The 24,051-nt window shown below is 30.0% G+C and overlaps 2 protein-coding genes across 4 annotated transcripts; one reads left to right on the top strand and one right to left on the bottom strand.

Annotated features, from left to right (window-relative positions):
- Positions 1–6,159: 6,159 nt before the first annotated feature.
- Positions 6,160–9,554, top strand: LOC124934369 (2-oxoglutarate and iron-dependent oxygenase domain-containing protein CP2-like). 2 transcript variants are annotated; one of them, XR_007099064.1, is made up of 10 exons: positions 6,160–6,618; positions 7,065–7,112; positions 7,248–7,424; positions 7,534–7,684; positions 7,784–7,870; positions 8,169–8,293; positions 8,596–8,714; positions 8,805–8,913; positions 8,985–9,112; positions 9,341–9,554. XR_007099064.1 is itself a non-coding variant. In XM_047474892.1 (9 exons), the coding sequence occupies exons 1-9, from the start codon at positions 6,295–6,297 to the stop codon at positions 9,039–9,041; spliced, it is 1,197 nt and encodes a 398-aa protein (XP_047330848.1). In that variant the 5' UTR covers positions 6,160–6,294; the 3' UTR covers positions 9,042–9,254. The 2 variants fall into 2 exon arrangements, 1 of the variants encoding a protein (XP_047330848.1); XM_047474892.1 differs by lacking the exon at positions 9,341–9,554 and having other exon boundaries at positions 8,985–9,254.
- A 1,578-nt stretch (positions 9,555–11,132) lies between these two features.
- Positions 11,133–12,674, bottom strand: LOC124936423 (DNA replication complex GINS protein PSF3-like). 2 transcript variants are annotated; one of them, XM_047476921.1, is made up of 6 exons: positions 12,507–12,674; positions 12,356–12,427; positions 12,144–12,244; positions 11,957–12,049; positions 11,691–11,830; positions 11,133–11,594 (listed from the first exon to the last, which is right to left on the bottom strand). In XM_047476921.1, exons 1-6 carry the CDS (start codon positions 12,549–12,551, stop codon positions 11,485–11,487), a joined length of 561 nt encoding a protein of 186 aa, XP_047332877.1. In that variant the 5' UTR covers positions 12,552–12,674; the 3' UTR covers positions 11,133–11,484. The 2 variants fall into 2 exon arrangements, with proteins under 2 accessions (XP_047332877.1, XP_047332878.1); XM_047476922.1 differs by having other exon boundaries at positions 12,373–12,427; positions 12,507–12,646.
- Positions 12,675–24,051: the final 11,377 nt, after the last annotated feature.

Raw genomic sequence — 24,051 nt, forward strand, 5'->3', positions numbered from 1 at the left:
ATCTTTTCATAATACTACAATTATATATATTTTTCATAATCCTACAAATTATATAATTGTTCATTATCTTATCTGACAAATATATATATATATATATATATATATATATATATATATATATATATTTTATAATTGGAACATATTATATATTTTTCCATAATTCAATAAATTATATATATATTTTTTTATAATTCAACCAATTATAGTTTTTTTTCATAAAACAAATTATATATTTTCTTTCATATCGACCAATTACATTTTTGTATAATCCGACAAATATATATTTTATTTTCATAATCCTATAAATTATACTTTTTTTTCATAATTTGATAAACTATATTTATTTTTCATTAAAAAAAAAGTGTAAGTGATTTTTCATAATTCGACAAATTATATATGAGAAATGATTGAGAGGGAGAATTTGAGGGAGGGAATAATGTGGCGCAATTTGATTAGCCAAAAAAATAACAGAATTTCTCTCTTCTCTTCCTTCTCACCTTTTATCATTTTTCCAACTTTTTTCCAACCAGTGATGTAGCACATCATTCCCTCCTCCATTTTCTCCCTCAATTTTTTCCCCTATCACTCCTCATTAACCTCATTATATATATTTTTTATAATCCGACAAATTATATCTTTTCATAATACATTAAATTATATATATTTTACATAACAAATTATATCTTTTCATATTATTACAAATTATATATATTTTTCAGAAATTATATATTTTTTATTATTGGACAAATTATATATATATATATATATTTTTATATAATTCGAACAAATTATATATTTGTTCATAATCCAACAAATTATATATATATTTTTTCATAATTCAACCAATTATATTTTTTTCATAAGACAAATTATATATTTTCTTTCATATGGAACAATTACATTTTTTTTTTTCATAATCCGACAAATATATATTTTATTTTTATAATCCTATATTTTTTTTCATAATTTGATAAATTATATTTATTTTTCATTAAAAAATGTGTGAGTGATTTTTCATAATATGACAAATTATATATATTTTTGATAATACAACAAATTATATCTTTTCACACGACAAATTATATATATTTTTCATAATACTACAAATTATATCTTTTCATAATATTACAAATTATATATATTTTTCATAATCCGACAAATTCTATATATTTTTCATAATACGACAAATTATATTTTTGGTACGGACAAATTATATCTTCTTATAATACGACAAATTATATCTTTTTATAATACTACAAATTATATATATTTTTCATAATCCGACAAATTATATATTTTTAATTATCCGACAAATTATATATATATTTTGATAATTCGAACAAATTATATATTTTTCCATAATCCAAGAAATTATATATATTTTTTTTCATAATTCAACCAATTATATTTTTTTTCATAAGACAATAATCCTATCATTTTTTTTTTATAATTTGATAAATTATATTTATTTTTCAATAAAAAAAAGTGTAGGTGATTTTTTATAATCCGACAAATTATATATATTTTTTTATAATCCGACAAATTATATATATTTTTCATAATACGGTAAATTATAACTTTTATATTATGACAAATTTTATCTTTTCATAATAATACAAATTATATATATATTTTATAATTCGAACATATTATATATTTTTCCATAATTCAACAAATTATATATATATTTTTTTATAATTCAACCAATTATAGTTTTTTTTCATAAGATAAATTATATATTTTTTTTCATATCGACCAATTACATTTTTGTATAATCCGACAAATATATATTTTATTTTCATAATCCTATAAATTATACTTTTTTTTCATAATTTGATAAACTATATTTATTTTTCATTAAAAAAAAAAGTGTAAGTGATTTTTCATAATTCGACAAATTATATATGAGAAATGATTGGGAGGGGAATTTGAGGGAGGGAATGATGTGGCGATTAACCAAAAAAATAACAGAATTTCTCTCTCTTCTCTTAGAGCATCAGCAGCGCACAAGACCTCTGCCCTCTTATTTTGTGAAATCAATATTCCACATCAGCAAAAAGGGGGCACACATTATAGTTGTCCAAAACACTCCAATGCTTCCGCCCGCCCTCTTATCTAAATAATAAATTTTATTTATAATATTTTAAATAAATAACTAATTTATAATATAGGAATATTATAACTAATATTCCTATATTATAGCTATATTATAGGAAAATTTGAGATTTTAAAATCACGTGTTAATATAATTAATAAAAAATATATTAATTTATTTAAAAAATATATTTATTAATTAAATAATATTCCTGTATTATATATATTATAGGAGAATTTAAAATTTCACCCTTAAAACATATTAATATAATTAATAGAAAATATAAAATATTTTTATAATTTAAAATATATTATAATATTAAAAACGAATAAATTTGAGAATATATAACATATATATATATAGGAAAATTTAAGAATATATAATTAATATTTCTATAGTATAATAAAATAGTATAATATTTTTATAATTAAATATATAATTAATATTATTATAATTTAATATATAATTAATATTCCTATCTTATTGTAAAACTTTAGAATATATATTTATTTAATGTTATTATATTGTTACTTAAAAATAGTATGAAAAAAATATTATAATTAAATATATAACTAATATTCCTATATTATATAATATATTATATTATATAATGATGAAAAAGTCAGAGGAGGGCATGACCGGCATAGAGGGCACTGCCCTCTTTTTGCTTCTATCTCCAATGCAGAAAATGAAAAAAACCAATGACCTGCCCTTTTCCACGCTGTCCCATGCGGGCACAGGTCATGCGCTGGAGATGCTCTTATATATGAGAAATGATTGGGAGGGGGAATTTGTGGGAGGGAATGATGTGGCGCAATTTGATTAGCCAAAAAAATAAAAGAATTTATCTCTCTTCTCTTCTTTCTCACCTTTTATCATTTTTCCAACTTTTTTTTCCAACCAGTGATGTAGCACATCATTCCCTCCTCCATTTTCTCCCTCAAATTCTTTCCCTATCACTCCTCATTAACCTCATTATATATATTTTTTATAATCCAACAAATTATATCTTTTCATAATACGTTAAATTATATATATTTTTCATAACAAATTATATCTTTTCATATTATTACAATATATATATATTTTTCGTAATCTGATAAATTATATATTTTTTATTATTGGACAAATTATATATATATATATATATTTATATAATTCGAACAAATTATATATTTGTTCATAATCCAACATATTATATATATATTTTTTCATAATTCAACCAATTATATTTTTTTTCATAAGACAAATTATATATTTTCTTTCATATGGAACAATTACATTTTTTTTCATAATCCGACAAATATATATTTTATTTTTATAATCCTATATTTTTTTTTCATAATTTGATAAATTATATTTATTTTTCATTAAAAAAAGTGTGAGTGATTTTTCATAATCTGACAAATTATATATATTTTTCATAATACAACAAATTATATCTTTTCACACGACAAATTATATATATTTTTCATAATACTACAAATTATATCTTTTCATAATATTACAAATTATATATATTTTTCATAATCCGACAAATTATATATATTTTTCATAATAGGACAAATTATATTTTTGGTACGGACAAATTATATCTTTTTATAATACGACAAATTATATCTTTTTATAATACTATAAATTATATATATTTTTCATAATTCGACAAATTATATATTTTTAATTATCCGACAAATTATATATATATATATTTTGATAATTCGAACAAATTATATATTTTTCCATAATCCAACAAATTATATATATTTTTTTTCATAATTCAACCAATTATATTTTTTTCATAAGACAATAATACTATAATTTTTTTTTATAATTTGATAAATTATATTTATTTTTCAATAAAATAAAAGTGTATGTGATTTTTTATAATCCGACAAATTATATATATTTTTTTATAATCCGACAAATTATATATATTTTTCATAATACGACAAATTATATCTTTTATATTATGAAATTTTTTATCTTTTCATAATAATACAAATTATATATATTTTTCATAATCCAACAAATTTTATATATATTTTTCATAATAGGAAAAATTATATCTTTTCATAATACTACAATTATATATATTTTTCATAATCCGACAAATTATATATTTGTTCATTATCTTATCTGACAATTATATATATATATATATATATATATATATATATATATATATATATATATATATATTTATAATTCGAACATATTATATATTTTTCCATAATTCAACAAATTATATATATTTTTTTATAATTCAACCAATTATAATTTTTTTTCATAAGACAAATTATATATTTTCTTTCATATCGATCAATTACATTTTTGTATAATCCGACAAATATATATTTTATTTTCATAATCCTATAAATTATATTTTTTTTTCATAATTTGATAAATTATATTTATTTTTCATTAAAAAAAAGTATAAGTGATTTTTCATAATTCGACAAATTATATATATTTTTTATAATCCGACAAATTATATCTATTTTTCATAATACGACAAATTATATCTTTTCATAATAAGTCAAATTATATATATTTTTCAGAACAAATTATATCTTTTCATAATACGTCAAATTATATATATTTTTCATAACAAATTATATTTTTTCATAATACTACAAATTATATATATTTTTCATAATCCGACAAATTATATATTTTTCATTATCCGACAAATTATATATATATATATATATATATATATATATATATATATATATAAATTATATATTTTTCATTATCCGACAAATTATATATATATATATATATATATATTTTGATATTTCGAACAAATTATATATTTTTTCATAATTCAACAAATTATATATTTTTTTCATAATTCAACCAATTATATTTTTTTTCATAAGACAAATTATATATTTTCTTTCATATCGACCAATTACATTTTTTTTTCATAATCCCACAAATATATATTTTATTTTCATAATCCTATATTTTTTTTTTAATAATTTGATAAATCATATTTATTTTTCATTAAAAAAAAGTGTGTGTGATTTTTTATAATCCGACAAATTATATATATTTTTCATAATACGATAAATTATATCTTTTCATAATACGACAAATTATATATATTTTTAATAATCCGACAAATTATATATATTTTTACAAATTATATCTTTTCATATGACAAATTATATTTGTCAAATATCTTTTCATAATACTACAAATTGTATATATTTTTCATAATCTGACAAATTATATATTTTTCATTATACTATAAATTATATATATTTTTCATAATCCGACAAATTATATATATATATATATATTTTGATAATTTGAACAAATTATATATTTTTTCATAATCCAACAAATTATATATATATATATTCATAATTCAACAAATTATATTTTTTTCATAATAGACAAATTATATATATTTTCATTAAAAAAATGTAAGTAATTTTGTATAATCCTACAAATTATATATTATATTTTTATTTCTCAGTCAACAAAAATGTGTAAGTTGTAACATAAATAATAAAAAGTTAAATATTGTTATGTATGGCAATAGATTAATGTAATATATAAATAAGTATAAATTTTAAATATTTATTACTAAAAATTTAATATAATATTAAACTAGGCCTTGGATTTGTGTACAAATATCTTAAAATTTTTATATATAATAAAAATATTATTTTAATATTTTAGTTGAGATGATTCATAAAATCAATAAAAAGATTATAATTTTTGAAAAAATATTAAACAACTCTAACCTAAGAGGTTTTTAAATTTTTTGTATGATTTTACACTAATTAAGTAAAATTAATAAAATATTATTTATATTTAATAAAAAAAAATCATTTAAATAAGATTTTTTTATTTGATTAAACAATTTTGGTTATTTAAAAAGAGTATAATTAAATGTTGATGATTTTTTTAATAATAAATTAAATTATTAAAATATTGTTTTATATTTAATATTATAATAAAGAATTCAAATTTCCTAAATCAAACAAGGTTAACCCTAATTTGAATGGAGCCAAATATTTCACACCTCATCTCATTCCAGCTAGAAGCATTAGAAATATGAAACCCTAATTTGTAACATAGAACCTGAATTTTGATTTCTTTGAAACCCTAATTCTCTCCGCAACCTCAGCCAATTCCTCTTTTTTCCTTCAGCTTACATCTCTCTCGTCATTCGTTTCAGAGACATGTATCGCCAAGGATCTCTAGATAGAAAGGAGACTCAAGCTGAAGCCGGAGCCGCAGCCGGAGCTGGAGCTGACAATGGCAATGGTAACCCCATTTCGTCGGCGGGCTTGCCTCCGTTATCGTCCTATCGTCTTAGGCTGAACCCAAACACAGATCACAAACCTGATAACTATGAGGATCTTGAATTGGAGTTCAGTCCTCTGATTTTCAGCTCGCTTGAGAGGTACTTGCATCCTAATCTGTTGAATGTGCCGCGTGAAGTCAAGGTACAATACATCACGGAGATTTTGCATCGATATTCTCCAGAAGGGGAGAGAAGTCGAGTGAGTTTTGTATAATTCAAGAGTTATTGATTTTCTTTCTCTAATAGTAGTCAATTTTCACGTGCATGTGTTTTTTCTCCTTATGTTATACCCAAAGATTCATTTTTAGTGGTCGTTTGACAAGAACAACACTAGATTCTAGCGTAGGAACTGTTCTGGTTAGGTTTCCATTGTCTGACCATCAACAGGGACAAGGAAGCATCTTGTTATATGAAATCTGGTTGAGATCTCATTTGGGATCTTCAAGAAAATTACTTTTGACTGAAAAAAGGATGACTTGTGAGCATGTTAACCTGGTTTGTTGATATAGCTGTGTTTGAATTTGAGGATTGTGGCAAGCATGGCTGCCTTGCATGATTAAATCTTTCTGTTTCATTTGGAAAGCCTTTGTTTTTCTTTATATGGTCAACTATTTGAAAGTAATTTTTCTGTGATTTCTATAACAGGTCCAGAAGCACCGAGAATACCGTCAGAAGATTATGTCCAATTATCAGGTACATGGTGTTCCTTCTTTCTGAACAGATTATTTTTTAATGCTTGTTTTCATTTTCTAGTGATTTGTGACCAACAGATTGTCTGCCTGCTATTTTCATGTTCTGTATTTCTCAGTTACTATTTCCTATTTGCAGCCTCTACATAGGGAATTATACACTATGAATGCAACAAATTTCTTTGTGCCAACCTTTCTCAAGGCAATTAATGTCAATACTGAGGAGGGTTTTAAAAATATAATGACTGAGCACACACCTGGAGTGTTTTCATTTGAAATGTTCCAGCCACGATTCTGTGACAAGTTTCTATCTGAGGTATTTGCATAATAGTTAATCATGATCAACAGTCAACACATTAGCGAGCTCCAGCTCTCTTCCTTGTAGTTTAGTTGTTATGTTTTCTTATCAGGTTCTGATTGCCTAGGTGGAAAACTTTGAGAATTGGGTTCACGAGACAAAATTCAGAATCATGCGACCAAATACGATGAATAAATATGGTGCGGTTCTTGATGACTTTGGCATGGAAACCATGCTTGACAAGTTGACGGAGGACTTTATACGGCCTATATCTAAAGGTTGTAAGCTGTTGTTCAAATAGTTACAACTTGATGAATTAAATCATCTATTCTATTTTCTTTTGAATTCATTCTGACTGATCTAGAGTGTTTTTGCAGTATTGTTCAATGAAGTGGGTGGATCCTCACTTGACTCTCATCATGGATTTGTTGTTGAATATGGATCGGACAGGGATGTTGATCTTGGTAAGCAGCTCTTTTAGTGAATAATGCAAAACCTTTGAACATTCTTTCAAATATCTCCATTCTTCTCCCCACTTTACTTTAAACCTCAAGTGGAAAGAGTCATCCTACTAGACCAAAGGTTTCAGGTTCGATTCCCACTAAGAATTCCCTGATTTAATTGGGGACCATGATGGTGGGGGTTGTGCTAGCCAACTCTAGGGAATATTTCATGATCGAAAAAAAACTTGCCTTCTTGCAAGGAACCCATTTGTATATGATTTCCTTCCTAGTTACACATTTATAATGAACATCTTTCTAGGTTTCCATGTGGACGACTCTGAGGTTACTCTAAATGTGTGTCTGGGAAAACAATTTTCTGGTGGGGAATTGTTTTTCCGAGGTGTAAGATGTGATAAGCACGTGAACTCAGAAACTCAGCCTGAGGTAAGGTGTCAAATACAACTACTTAGTATTTCTTCATGTTAACATGTTATCTTTAGATCGAAATTACTGTATTTCTTCACACAAATAAATTTGTAGTTTGCCTGGGCGAAGTTAGTAAGTTATTTGGGCTTATGTAGAATTGCAATTGCGAAAACCTAAGATTCTGTATAAAATTGAAGTTGGACCTCTATATTCATGATGGGATCATTTGTCTGCTGAATATCTCATACATAACATGATAGAAATTAGCTGTTTTTCTTGTTAGACTTGTCTGATCAAGTTTATCGTGGTTCATTTTGCAGGAAATTTATGATTTTTCTCATGTTCCTGGGCGTGCACTTCTTCATCGTGGCCGCCACCGTCATGGTGCTAGAGCTACAACTAGTGGACACAGAATCAACTTGTTGCTGTGGTGCAGAAGGTAAATTCAGTTATTTGGAATCTGTGTTTTGAGCATTTTTGTTGTTCCAACAATTTGTTTCAAAGTTGTCTAACATATTTCCATACACAGTTCTGCTTTCAGAGAGCTAAAAAAATATCAAACTGAATACCCCACCTGGTGTGCTGAGTGCCTTCGGAAGAAGAAAGAGAGGCAGCGACAGAAAGTGGCTGCCAAATTGGTAATAATATAAACATATAGAGAAAAAAGAAAAAAAGGATCTTACTTTGCTGACATAAATTTTATTTCCAGGAATTAATAAGGAAGGAAGGAGAACAACAGCAACAGAGTAGAGAGAATGCTGCTTGAAATGAATGATTGCCTTATTTGATTAAAACTCTTATTTTACTGACAATCCTTTGAAGAAGAAAGTATATTTGGTGAGGGAGGAGGGTAAAATCATTTGTAATAGGAAATGTCTTGTTCACAACTGAGAATTAATTATATGTACCTGTTTTTTTCTATATATGAACTTGCTGTACTCAAGTTATAGACTCTAAACTGACCATTGGATTTGGTATCTAATCTATCTATAAGCATTTTTGCAGTTCTATTATAACAATTGTAGTTGCTTTTTAATAAGGAACTTAATGGTTTATTGTTTACAGAGAATGGAATTATACAGAAGAACATGGTTCCTGTGTTTTTCTAATGTTTCTTGGTCGGTATGTCAAGTTTGAAGGCGGTCTTCATTCTCCGATGATCCAAAAAGGCCAGTAGAACCTGGTGTTGAGTTTGTTGGCGCTGATGTGCCAGTAGAACCCGGTGTTGAGTTTGTTGGCGCTGATGTGATTGCAGTTTCACGTAAACCTATTGGTACTTCGTTTCTTATATGCGATTTGTTTCATTATTTTATATGCAGTTTTACGTAAACCTAATCATCCACTTGGTATTTTGTTTCTTATATGTGATTTGTTTCATTATTTGGTACGCTTGCAATTTGTTACAATGATTTTCCAACATTGAAAATCGATAAATTTATGTGCGACAGTTTATAGAATAACTTTTTTTTTTCCTTTCTATATTTCAACAAACATTTTAATCAAAATGATTCATTATACAAATAAATAAATTTATATATATATCCTTGCATACTTATTGATTTGAGCATTTTTATTTTTATTATTTGTCAAACTGAGCATCTTCATTCCAATTAGTTCAGTTCAAAGATTTTGATAGATTGAAAAATGACATTTTTATTCATATAAATCATTGAAAGGTCGACGATGGTATTAATCAATTCAGAAGGCATTACTTAGTATCATTTTGACCCGAGATATTACTTAGCGAGGGATAAATACAAATTTAGAAAATTTTTGTTTGACACTTCCCATTCATATAAAGAAAATTTTCGTTTGACACTTCCCATTCATATAAATCATTGAAAGGTTAACTCTTCTGGTAGAAAACAAACGTCCTTCTCGTGAACCTACATGGCTTGGAGCTTAATCTCGATCTCCCGTTTTTTTATTATATGAAATCCACACTTTGACACCTGAGATTTTGTAACAATGTTGATATGCTCCGGAGCCTTTTACTGACGGATGCCTAGAACGCCCCTTGTAGAAATATTTTTAGCCGAGGTTGGTCCGGCCTTCGCAGGATTGAGATGGGATTCTCAAAAGGACCCGCGATCCGCCTTTTACACCAAGACATTGCTATTAGTTAATCCAAAAGGTATTACTTAATATCATTTTCTATCAGATATTATTATGATGAGGCATGAACAAAAGTTTAGAAATTTTCCTTCACTTTGCAAAAATTGTTAAATATGTGAGAAGGGAGAACAAAGAAACAAACAAAATAAAATGGAAGAAGTTTACATTGTCAATAAGAACAATATACAAATGGAAGAAGTTTGCATGCCTATAAGATCCAAAAATTCATACAAACACAAACACGGAAAAAATATGACTGGAGAGAATTGAATTCAGAGTGTGATTTATACAAAAATCATCCCAACAAAAATAGTGCTATGTAGTACATGATCTGAGTGGAAGATTCTTCCATTCATGAATTTTTCTCTTTTGCTAAAAAAAAAACTATCTATGGCTTGTTGATTGATGTGGGTTATTTGAATAATAGACAATCGATTATCCATCAAAACACGCAATTTTATAACATTCTTTAAAAATATCCATTTTTCTCATTAATCTGATTAGTTCAAATCAAACAACCTTTGAGTTGAGTAAACAAAAAAGCAAAACCAATACAATATTATATGCAGACAACTTTCATTAGGAAATAATCAAGAGCAACATATATAGTCTATGATGAGATTTCTCTCCACATTAAAGGTTGTTTAAAGCAAATGCAAAATCTATCTATGATGATAAAAATTGTTATGTTCTCTTTGCAAAGCAGCACAAATATTTCAAAAAGTGTTTCTAAAGCACAAAGTAAGAATCAGAAGACAATTAATTAATATTACAAAAACAATTCTTGAAGGAAAGGAATCATTAAACTTCCAAATTGGAAATAACTACACATATAAGCACGAGCCAAAACAAGTTTCTTCATTTTCCCAGAGGGTACCCAAATAAACTCACAAACCAACATAAAACCAGAATCCTACATTTCCTTTTATCATTCTTTCAATTTCATATTTCTACAAAGAAGGGTATCTAGAAAATATCAGATTCCATCATAAAACAAGTTACAAATTCCTCTGAAATGTTATCAATCAATGAAATATTGTTAACTATCTCTACTAGCTGCAAGTTATATAAATGTCTCTATGTATCATCATCATCTACTCATTTGATCTCCTTTTCCTCCCCAGTACAGATGCTCTCTGGAACCTAGGCCCACCCATCCGCCATTTCTTGAACGCTATCAGCGACGATTGAGCAGCCTCATACACTTATAAAAACAACACAAAAAATCCACAAATGAAAAACAAACAAAGGGTTTCAAGATTTTGTGCTGAAATAATCAATAGCACAAAAAGCCACTCACATTTCATTTCTTCCTTTGTTAGGAGTGTCAACATTTTGGGAGCTAGTGCCAAAGCTGTTGTCTGTGCCTTCACAAGAACATCCTTATACCTAATTGCAAAAGCACCCAATAGCAAGTTTCTAATGGTTTTATCACCAACTCTGTCCAACAAAAGATCACAAACTAATTCATCAACAATCCTATCAAATTCTAATGATCTTGAATTGCTTTCAACTTCCCATATGACAGAAAAAACACAGGTTGCAGTTATAATACAAGCAACTCACATGGGTTCAATCTTGAGTCCTAATTCATAGAAATATGGACTTCTAGTTCTTAAATCAACATGAGCAGCATCAGCTATTATTTCATCCTTAGTTCTGACAAACAATTAATCAACTTTGGATTAGTACATTATCAGCAAGAACATTCTTTTAACACAATATGCGACAAAATTCGAAGACTGAGATTTACTTTTTATTGAAACACATTGGAATATCGACGGATACAGCTTGTCTTAGTTGAAGCTCACGAGCTAACCAAAACGGCAATTCCACCTTAGTACCCTGTTCAACCTGGAATATAAAGATTCAAAATTTAATAAGATTGCCCACAAGGGTTCGAAATTAAAATGATGAACAAACAAACAAACACACAATCTCTTAAGATTCTTCCTCAGTTATAACCTTATCTGCTTCTTCACCTGATTCCAACATTTCGACACCATTTGCAGATACTTGGAAAATTGCTGGAACAAGCTGCAATTAATCTTCATTATACAAGACGATTTTCAGCTGAGAGAAAGACGGAATTCGAAATTGCTATACTTTATATTACCTCCTCTTCTGCCATAATGTCGTCAATATTGTAAAAATTAGCCATTTCAACAGAAGAAAAAATGGAATTCAAGTGGGAATATGAATCTACGAGAGAAGAATTGAGAGAAATGGTCGAAATTCTAGCCGGGAAAGCATCAATTTAATCTGAATCAATTCGATTACTGATTACGACTTTTAGGGCTTGACATTGACTAAAGAAAGAAGGAAGCTATGAAAGACAAATTTATGTTTGGATAAAGATTCACACTGATCCTTAACATTATGAACTTGATCAAATAGGTTCTTTAACTTCGAAACAATCAATTAAGATTTTTAAAAAATAAAAAATATCACAATATATATAAAGAAATGATATAGAGTGAATTTGAAGAATGAAATTGAGATTGTTTTAAAAAATAAAAATTCACAATTCAAATTTTTTTCTTTCTTCAGACAATAAAGTTATTCTTTCTCACATTCTATCTCTTTATCACTTCTCATATCTATATTAAGCCATATGTTAGTTTTTAATAATTAAATTTAGAGCTGACAATTGAAGTTTGAGTTGATCGATCAAGTTAACATGTTGAGCGATACATGAAATTGACTTGTTTAGTAATTCAGATCAAAATTTCTAACATACACTTGACCCAATTTATCATACTTAACTCGAACTCAATCTGATATAATTAATATCATATCACTATTTTATATTAAAATGATATCAACACAAAATAAAAATAAAACGAATCATAAATTATCTTTCAAAATACATTAAAAAAAAAATGAATGAGAGGGTAAGAAATGACAAACACAAATTTTACTTATAAACAGGTGGAGACTGACAAAGTATTCAGATCTTACTTAGGGTCTTACTTAGGGGTAAGAGTAAGAACATTTATTAGTCCGTATCGTGGGTCTACTTGTTACAAAAGACAAACATCCCTATTCCAAAACGGACAGCTTTCCTTGAACAGATAGGACACAGCGCCATCAACAGACATACTCGCGAAGAAAGCACCTACCCTGCTTGATGCTGGCTTTTTCTACGCAGACGCAGAATCAATTGAGACCGTGGAAGCAGGTTGATAATTCAAATGAGGAATGACATGCAATTAACCACTACGAGTCTATTTTTGCTTATTTAAAGTCAACTCAATTTTAACATGTTTATTATTTAGGTTAAAAATGTTGACCTAAACCCAAAAATACACGATCCTAATCTATTTTTTTCGTGTTTGGATCGTGTTTTCGTGTCAAGTTAGAAAATGATGACCTTTTAAATATTGTGTTAAAATTAATTTAGAAAAAAAATATAATATAATTTTTTTTATATATTTCTTTTCTTTTCTTATTAATTGGGAGTTTCAATTTATTATGATTAAAAGATTAAAATGATAACCAAATCAAATGTTAAAATAGAAGTAGTGAATAAGTTGAATTGTAGATTTAAACTATATGATTAGTTTAGATTCTATTGAGATGGATATTTAAAATTTTTGACAATTTGATTTGAATGTTTAAATTTTGATTCATATTTATATTTCTTTAATTAACATAAATTTTAAAATATGGAGAATTATTTTTAAGGATTTAAATGAATTCTTTACAAATTTTGAGCTTCATTGAAATCATTTAAAAAAATACCCTTTTTAAATATTATATATAAGTTTAAGGGGTAGTTCAATAATTGTTCTTAATTTTTTCCCTCCAAAACCATTTTCCCGCCTTTAAGCAAATAAATAGTTTCCCGCTCTTCCTAATGGACTATATTTGAAAAGTAAACAAATCTCTTAGGTCATGTTTTATTATAAAAAAATGGAATATTTAATGAAAATATACAAGAGATATTAATATTTAATAAAAACGTAATTAATTTAAAAAATAAATAAATAATATTTTGATCGATAAATTAATTGATTTGATTTATGAAAAGTTTGTGAAATGATAATGAGTTATTAATTATTAAATAATATCTTAATTTATTATGAAAATGATTTTTTAATCATAATTTAGATTCTTTTCCCATGATAAATCAAATTATTTTTCAAATTATTATTAATATGGTCAAATGAGAGTTATATATTTGTATTATAATAATGTCAATAATATATATATATTTTATATGAAAAGTGATAGAAAGATAGAATTTAGAGAAGTTTAAACTTTTGTTATCCAATTTGAATATCGGACATTCAAAAGTTCTGAAGGAGTTCATTAGATGAAGTATTATTACTCCATGTCTCTTCAGGAATTTTCCCTCTAATGCAACATTATAGCTCATGTTCATATGTGTGCACTCCATTCAACTAATTGTGGCCAAAATACTTTCAACTTGTTTAGTTAAAACTTTTTTTTAACTGAATCTATGATTTCTCGAAGCCACTCAATTTTGCTGAGAATAGACTGCGATTAACTATTTTTTAATCTCATTTTTTTCATAAAAGTTGTTAAACTCACGAGAAATGAACTTTCCTTCTCTGTCAGTTCTTATACAAGTCAGAAACTCACCGAGTCACCGCATCTTTTTTCAAAAAATAACTTAAAAACTTTTGAAAACATCAAATGTTTCAGATATCTCACTTAAATAATAAGTCCATATATTTCTGCTGAAATCATCCATGAAAGTAATCCCACAAATATTAGAATGAATGAGTTATAGTCTTTTTTTTATGCTCTCCACATATTTTTCTTTGGAATCTTCTTCCTTTGTTGTTTCCAACCAGACAATGAGTGCACACTTTAGTTAGTATCTTGATCATGGGTAGTTACTTTATCATTTTCATTTTCCAGGTCCATTAATAAATAGGTTTAGAGATTTTATCTTACCCAAACCTTAACAGTTACATAACTTCCTTAACTATCTACTACTCAAACGGTTACTATCCACTATCTCACTACACATAACTGCACAAACAACATTACTAAGCCTATCATAAACACAACACACATAACTGTCCATATAACTATACTGAGATGGATGAAATTACTAGTTATAATTTTAGTTACTGTACTATCTCTTTTAAAAAAATTTAGAAAACAACTTGTGGAAGGATTTTCGAACAGATAATTGTCTGTAGGGCTGCAGTTACCATGACCCAAACTCCTACCTCTAATATCACATATGTTCTTTTTTTTTAATCTTGCATTTTTTCATTCGGGTTTGTGCTCTTTGCAGGTGAAACTTCAATAATTAGAGAGTTGGTTCTCGTTTAGAGAGAGTTAGGTACACTTCTTCAACTCTTCAATCTTCAACGATATATGGGGTGTGAATTGATGGAGGATACCCATAAACAACCTCAAAGGGTGAAGTTTGGATGACTGAATTGAAGTTTGAGTTATATCACCACTCAGCCAATGACAACCAACGAACCCATTCCTTGGGGATCTGTCCAGCTATACAACGCAGGTAAATGCCTAAACATTTTTTTACAATTTTTATTTGGCCGTCTGTTTAAGGATGATATGCTGTGGATAGAGATTTATGCACCCGTTGTATATTTAGAAATTATCGCCAAAAGGTGCTGAGGAAAACCTTATCTCGATCACTGACTATAGACAAAGGCATCCCATAAAGTTTGGAGACGTTTCTAACAAAAACTTCAACAACTATTTTGGTTGAAAATGGGTGTCACAGGCTAATGATGAAATGTGTCATCTTGGACAGTTTATCCACCACCACAAAATGACAGATTTTTCCTGTGTTTTTGCGAGATTTTTTCAATAAAATACCTAGAAATGGATTCCCAATATCAATTTGGGTTTGTTAATGACTGTAACCTGCCTTTATATGTCATATTGTCTAACTTATTCTTTTGACATGTCTTATAGGTTCAATCAAACTCTCACACATCCTTAGTCATTCCTGACCAAAAGTATAGTAGCTACAATTTCTTTTGTGTGACCAGTGAGCCTGAATTCCCACTTCTGCTCCAGAATGTATTGTAGCTATAAGTGTTGTCCTTAGTTCAACGTTTCGTTCAACTACTAATGTCCCTCTTCTTCTCAACGTGCCATCGATATGAGTGAAATCTGGGTGAGAGTTAGGTTATGAACAACCCTGATTAAATTTAGATCCGTTACATAAGTTTCTTGTATTTGTTCTGCATAGCTGTATGATATACCGAAATTCATGTGCATTGAACCCTTGTATCTCGCATGGACAACGCAGCATCTGCCACCAGATTCCCTTTTCCCTTTTTATACTACAATGTAAAATCATCTACACTCTTTATCTACTAGGTGCTTAAAAGCTTTATGATCTGTTTTCACCACAAATAGTTTATATATGAGGTAGGTTCTCCACTTCTCCACAACAAATGTCAATGACATCAGTTTTTTTTCATATGTCGATGATGACAGCTTCCCAGATTCAATAGCTATGCTGATAAATGCTATTGGGCGATCTTCCTGCATCAACACCGCACGAATACCTTCTCTGCTTGCGTCCGTCTCTACAACAAATGAAATCCTAAAATTGGACAGTGCCAGAACTAGAGGGAATGTCATCAACTGAAATGCGTCATCTGCATCTTTGTTCAACAAAAGTGTCTCTTTTTCAATAAGGAAGTGAGGGGTCGAGCAATGCAACTATATTGATTGATGAATCTACGGTAATACCTACTAGTTAAGCCTAAGAACCCCTTCAGTTGCTTTGCTAATCGTCCCAAAAATGAATCTACGCTCATTGCTTCTAATTTCTCCGGATTTGCAGCTATCCCCTTTTCGTCCAAAATGTGCCATAATTATGCAATTTGACTACAGTCAAAACTGCAATTTCCTTTATTTAAAACTAATTAATGTTGTTGTAAAGTGAGTAATACTGACCTCAAATGAAATATGTGTCCTCCTTCCAATTTGAACAGTAAACCAGAATATCATCAAAGAAACAAACACGGATTTACTTAGAAATGCTTCAACACGTTATTCATCAAACTTTAGAAGGTGAAATGTGCATTTGTCAAGTCAAATGACATTACCAGAAACTCATATAGGCCCTCATGGGTTCAGAACACAGTCTTATGACAGTCTCCCAGGTACATCTGTATTTGATGAAACTATATTTCAAATCTAATTTGGAAAAAACCCTTGGATCCATGCAGCTCTTTCATCAGTTCTTTTATCACCGGAATCGAAAACTTGTCATTAATGGTGGCTGAGTTTAACCTCCTATAATCAATACACATCCTCCAAGATAAGTCTTTTTTTCTAATCAGCACCACAAAAGCCGTGAATGAACTATGACTCTTTATAATTATTCCCCTATCTAGCATATCGTTGATTAAGTGCTCAATTTCTGAATTTTGCAGGACCGGGTAATGATAGGGGTGTAAGCACACAGCTTCAGTGCATTTCTTTAGTGGGATCCGATGATCGTGCTCTCTTATTGGTGGTAAGCCCTCTAGTTGTTAGAATAGGGTGCTAAAATCATTGAGCAGACCCAGAGATCTTCAGAAACCTCTTCCAGGGCCCTTGTGATAAATGCAAAGAATTGAACTTCTGATAAAGAGGTTTGGGGATTTTATCCTACCAAAATCCTTACCCCCAACAGTTACCTAACTTCAATAACTATCCACTATCTCACTACACATAAATACTATACTAAGATTACTGAACTGTTATTATCATAAACACAACTCATACAACACACAACACAACACACATAACTGTCCAATAGACTATACTAAGATTACTGAACTGAAATTACTAACGGTAATTTAGCTTTGCAGTTTTTTAATTGTTCTTTGCCCTCAAAAGATTCTCCATTTGTTTGCGCTTATGAGAGTAGTGTTGACCATCAAAACAAGGTACATTGATGAAACTGTTCACTCTCTCATCTCTCGTATTTAGGGTTTTCCTAACAATAACTACTCTCGTATTTTTGAACTATTGTAGGGCTCATACCAATTGATAACAAAACAGAGAAAAACTATAAAAAAGAATTGATGTCAGATAAAACACAAACCTGCATTCATATAAGAAACTCACCTATATAGGTCTTTAGACTCTAAAAAAAATAACTAACTGTAAAAAAACCCACTAACATAAACTGCAAGCTACTACATATAAAATAAATCATATGAGATAACTTATCCTAAAGACTTGCTTAATAACTATTTTAATAAAACAACATAAAAATAACATTCTTTTTCCTTACCAGTATGTCATTATTCCTTTGTTTTTGTGTTTGGTGTTTGAAATTTACAATTAATCTTAGAAAACTTTTCAGAAAGCAGCCATCAAGAAGATGGAGATGTAGGCCAACCAAACAATTTTAGCTGAACTTAAAATGTTTTAACCAATGTTCGTCACTCAACCTTGTACAAATAATAAAAAGTATTTACACATGTTTATGAAAAAACATTTGAGTTGGATGCAGGTGTGGACCGTGTGGTTGATTGGAGATATTTTGCTATAGGTTCTTTATTTTGAAGGTTTTTAATTTCTTTTTGTTAACATAGAGGATGAAGACAACATAAATTGATGCGGTCCCATTGCCTATATTAACAAAGCCAAGGGAGATTTTAGAGACCGGGACGACATGCAAAAGACTGGTCGGTTTGAGCATTGCCGACCACGACATAATAACGTATATATATGTGGTCCGCATAGACTCTTTTTTTTATTCCATAGAAGATTTTATTTTTTACTTGATAATCTTATCTACCATATTGTAGTGAAAATGATCATTTTATATGTTAGGTTTTAACTATTGTAAAAAATAATAAATTGGGTTTTGATTAGTTAAAAAAGTAATGAATTTTTTTATTTGTTGGGAAAGGAATGAACTTTTTATCAAGTAAAAGTAGTAAGTAATTTATTGATCCATGATTTGTGTGAAGGACATAAAACATTATAATAAAAAGCTTATAAAATTTAATTAAGTATGACAGTATTATCATAAATTATCAAATTATTTTCACGCACATATATATGATAAATATATATTTTTCTCAATGTAAAATCTCTTGTTATATTTTCTCAATGAATGTTTGTTTTTTCATTATAATATTAATTTTTAATATATTAAATTATATATTCTATATAAAATATATATGTTTTTACGAGAATGAGTATTCTTTGAAACTAAACCGACAAGATAGTACTAATATTTTTTTAAAAAAAGAGAATGATAAGTTCAGTTTTCGTCCCGATTCATCACATTATCATCCCTAGTTCTAATGACACTTCTTAATCATTTAATTCAATATGAAATTTTAAAATCAACATTAATATCCAAAATTAGTTCATTTCATATATTTTAACAATAACTTATAACAATGTCACTTTAGTTTGTAAATCCTAATGGGTTTGTTTAGAGATATCTAGAGAATTCTGATTTATTAATAAAAAATAATTCTTTGTAAACTATTATATTCCTCGAAGTCATGGAAATAGTAATGATCATCAATTTCTTATCCAAATTGATGGCATTACCCATAAATTCACCATGATGTTCATGAAATTTAAATTAAAAAAACATTAATTTAATAAGGATTAATAACACATATGATTAATACATTCAACTTAACTTTTTATTTTAATTGCAAAAATCTCTATTTTTCTGCAGTCTCACTCTCAGATGATGGGCCTCTGACACAATTTTTTTTCAGAAAACATTTTTTTATTATTTTTTTTATGAGATATTTGTAATTTCTTTGTGCCTAAGAAAACAATTAATTTCCTTGCCGCTTCAACCGATTCACGGGATATTCTTTTATGCGCACTCTTATCCTTTTCATTTGTAACACAAAAGAAAAATAAAATTAATTAATGATAGGATAAATATAACCAATATATTCAAAATAGCTATAGGCTTAAAATGTTATTTATCCTTCTTCACAAATGAGGCCTAATTTGATTCAAATTGACAAGAGCTTTTGGGTAAATAATAAATAAAATGTATTGATAAATATATATAATGATATTAAAAAATAGAAAAGATTTTAATATATTAATTGAATTGAATGATATAATTAAGGGGAATTTTATCCCAACCTCATTTTAATGAAATTATGTAATCAAATCATATTTTTTTTGTTATACTCAAATAAACTTATTTTAATAATAATTTATTGAATATCTTTATCAACATAATAAAAGGAAGATTGAGAAAGAAAAAAAATATAATAAAATAAAATACAACTTCAAAATCAGTAAAAATGACACATAAAAACAATAATAATAATTAATTTCAAAGTTGGTTTAAAAAATAAGGGTAACCAAAATTTTGTTATTGAATGGACGATTTTGGAATATCGAAATTTTTTGATTTTTATTTTGACATTTCTCCCTTTGCCCAGTTGTTACTTCTTCGCTCACTTAGTTAAAATGAAACATTAAAAGAAAACTTAAAAAAAATAAATAATAAATAAGATTGTATGAAAAACACTCTCTTTCTCTCTGTTGATAAAGATATGTTAGAACTTAGAATATTAAATATATGGTTAGGCTCATTTACATAGGTTAGTTTTCTAATTAAACTCATTCTTTTATCTAATATTTGTACACACATTCAATTATAATAATGTAGCATTTTTTTACTTCTCTCTTATTATTTTGTTGGGGGTACATATTGAATTCGAAATTGATGATTGATCCAACATAAAACGAGTAGAATTAACAATAGTACTTATAAGAGGAAAAATTTGAAGCGAAGAAGCTGAATTTTGTCTAACTTAGCGATGAACGACTATGAATAGTGGGTGTCGGTCGAGTAAGAGACAAAATTTGAATGTCCTGCATGTTAGAATTAGAGATTTGAGCCCATGCTAGATGGAAAGGTAAATTGACCCATCGAAAACTGATGCAGCGTGCGTGGCTAGGATGAACCTTTATCAAGATTCGTTGATTCTTACGAATACCGAAAGTTGATAGATATTGAGGAAACCTCGTTTTCTGATTAATAATCTTCCCCTAACAAAGTGTTTTAAGATTCTTTTAAATACTCAAACCCTAGCTTGCAAAAGAAGTAAACAACTTTTAATAAATTGCAAAAAACACCCGAAACTAATAAAAATGCGATTTTGAGCCCCTAAACGTTTCCGCCCGAAAAACACTAGGCAATCGTCGAACTCTGACACTTGCGAGATATTTTCGGATGCTGCAACTTTCGCATAAACGCCTCTTCGACTCGCACCGCATCATTCCCCCCAGGGTAGAAAAGATTCGTCCTCGAATCTGGAACCGCATCATCCTCATCAGAAGAAGACTCACCCACAAAAGGAACAAGATGCTTCACATTGAACACATCAGAGGTACGCACATGGCTGGGAAGGCGTAAACGATAAGCATTGGGGTTGATCTTCTCCACAATCTCAACAGGACCAATCCTCTTAGCAGCAAGCTTGCTATATTCATGAGCTGGAAAACGATCCTTAGTCAGAATAGCCCACACAAAGTCACCAACTTCAAAATCAACAACACGCCTTCTCGAATCAGCCTTCTCCTTGTACTTGGCAGTAGCAGCAACCAAGCGGTCATGAGTGGTCTGATGAACCTGAGCCAACTGACCAACAAAATCCGCAGCAGTGGAATGAGGACGCACCTTGCTGGGCAGCGCTAACAAATCAAGAGGAGCACGCGGAGACAGCCCGTAAATCACATGGAAAGGACTGAAACCAGTGGAGCGATTAACAACATGATTGTGAGCAAACTCGGCCTGAGGCAGCTTCAGATCCCAAGCCTTAGGATGATCCCCAATTAAACTGCGCAGAAGGTTCCCCAAAGACCTATTAACAACTTCAGTTTGGCCATCAGTTTGCGGGTGATAGGCACTGCTAAAATTCAGCTGAGTATTAACCAAACGCCAAAGACTCCTCCAAAAGTGACTCACAAAGCGAGTGTCCCGATCAGAAACTATGGAGGCAGGAAGTCCATGAAGGCGATACACATCCCTGAAATAAAGCTGTGCAACAGCCACAGCATCAGAGGTTTTCTTGCAGGGAATGAAATGAACCATCTTCGAGAATCGGTCAACCACCACAAAAATCGAATCAGAACCACGCTGGGTACGTGGCAGCCCAAGGACAAAATCCATACTGACATCAGACCATGGTTGAGTGGGAATAGGCAGAGGCAAGTATAACCCGGCATTAGTCGAAGCGCCCTTAGCCAACTGACAAACACGACAACGAGCAACAAAACGCCCCACCTCTTTGCGCATCGAAGGCCAGAAATAAGAAGCTGCAAGAAGCTGGAAGGTACGATCACGCCCAACATGGCCTTCTTTCTTGAGATCCAGTTTGCTAAACACAGAAGCACCACCCAACTGATCCAACAAGTCATCCAACCGGGGAATAGGAAACCGATAACGCACTGTAATCTTGTTGATAGCACGACTATCAATGCACATACGCCAAGACCCATCCTTTTTTGGGGTAAGAAGGGCCGAGACAACACAGGGACTAAGGCTCTCTCGAATGTGTCCCTTAGCCAGCAAGTCCTCCACCTGTCTACGCAACTCTTCATGTTCTTTGGGACTCATGCGGTAATGAGGACGGTTGGGTAGGGCAGCACCTGGAACCAAGTCAATGTGATGTTGGGTATCACGCAAAGGAGGCAAGGCACAAGGCAGATTCTCAGGAAAAACATCTACAAACTCCTGTAACAGCGGCTGCACTGGAATAGGCACCTCAGAACTAGCACCACAGGTAATCAGCGAACAAAATAGAGCAAACACCATGCCAGATTCGACCATGGCGGTCTGAAAAGGACCCCGAGACAACAAGGTGGCAGGGGGAGACGCATGATGAGTGGGGGCAGCCCCCTTCTTGGGCTGATTTGGCATCAACACAATCTTGGTACCATGAAATAAGAACGTGTAGGTATTAGCACGCCCATCATGTATAACAGACTGATCAAACTGCCAAGGGCGACCAAGTAAAAGGTGACAAGCATCCATAGGAACCACATCACAATATACAGCATCACGATAATGGGAACCAATGGAAAAATTAACAAGTACGCGCTTGGAAACTGTAACATCCGTACCTTGACTCAGCCAGGACAGGCGATAAGGCTTGGGGTGAGGTTCAGTGGACAGACCCAGCTTCGAAACTGTAACCTCAGAAATCACATTCTCATAACTCCCAGCATCAATGATGAAGGTGCAAACTTTGCCTGCGATGGTACAAGTGGAATGGAACAGATTATTGCGTAACCACTCGTTGTCAGGAGCACGAGGGGTTAAACATGATCGACGAATCACCAAAAGGGGGCCAACATCACCAGAAACATACTCCTCCGCTGCCTCATCATCATAAACATCATACACTGGGGCTGAATCTGAAGGAAAAGCAGAGTCAGGATCATCCACCTCAGTAAAAAGACCACGATTGGTGGACTTTGGGTTGCGACACTCTGCTTGGCGATGGCCAACTTCACCACAATTGAAACAACGCAAGCCACCGGGACGTCCCTACGGGGGGGCTGTAGTGCTGCGAGGGGGGGCTGGGGTGGGATGGGCCGGCTGGGAAGAAGAACCAATGCCACTAGTGGGGACAACCTGTTTTCCAAAGCTACCCGAACCGCGCCTGGCTAGCTGTTTCTCAGCCTGTGAAGCA

This window comes from Impatiens glandulifera, chromosome 4 (assembly GCF_907164915.1).
Source record: "Impatiens glandulifera chromosome 4, dImpGla2.1, whole genome shotgun sequence".
In the NCBI taxonomy this organism is placed as follows: domain Eukaryota; kingdom Viridiplantae; phylum Streptophyta; class Magnoliopsida; order Ericales; family Balsaminaceae; genus Impatiens; species Impatiens glandulifera.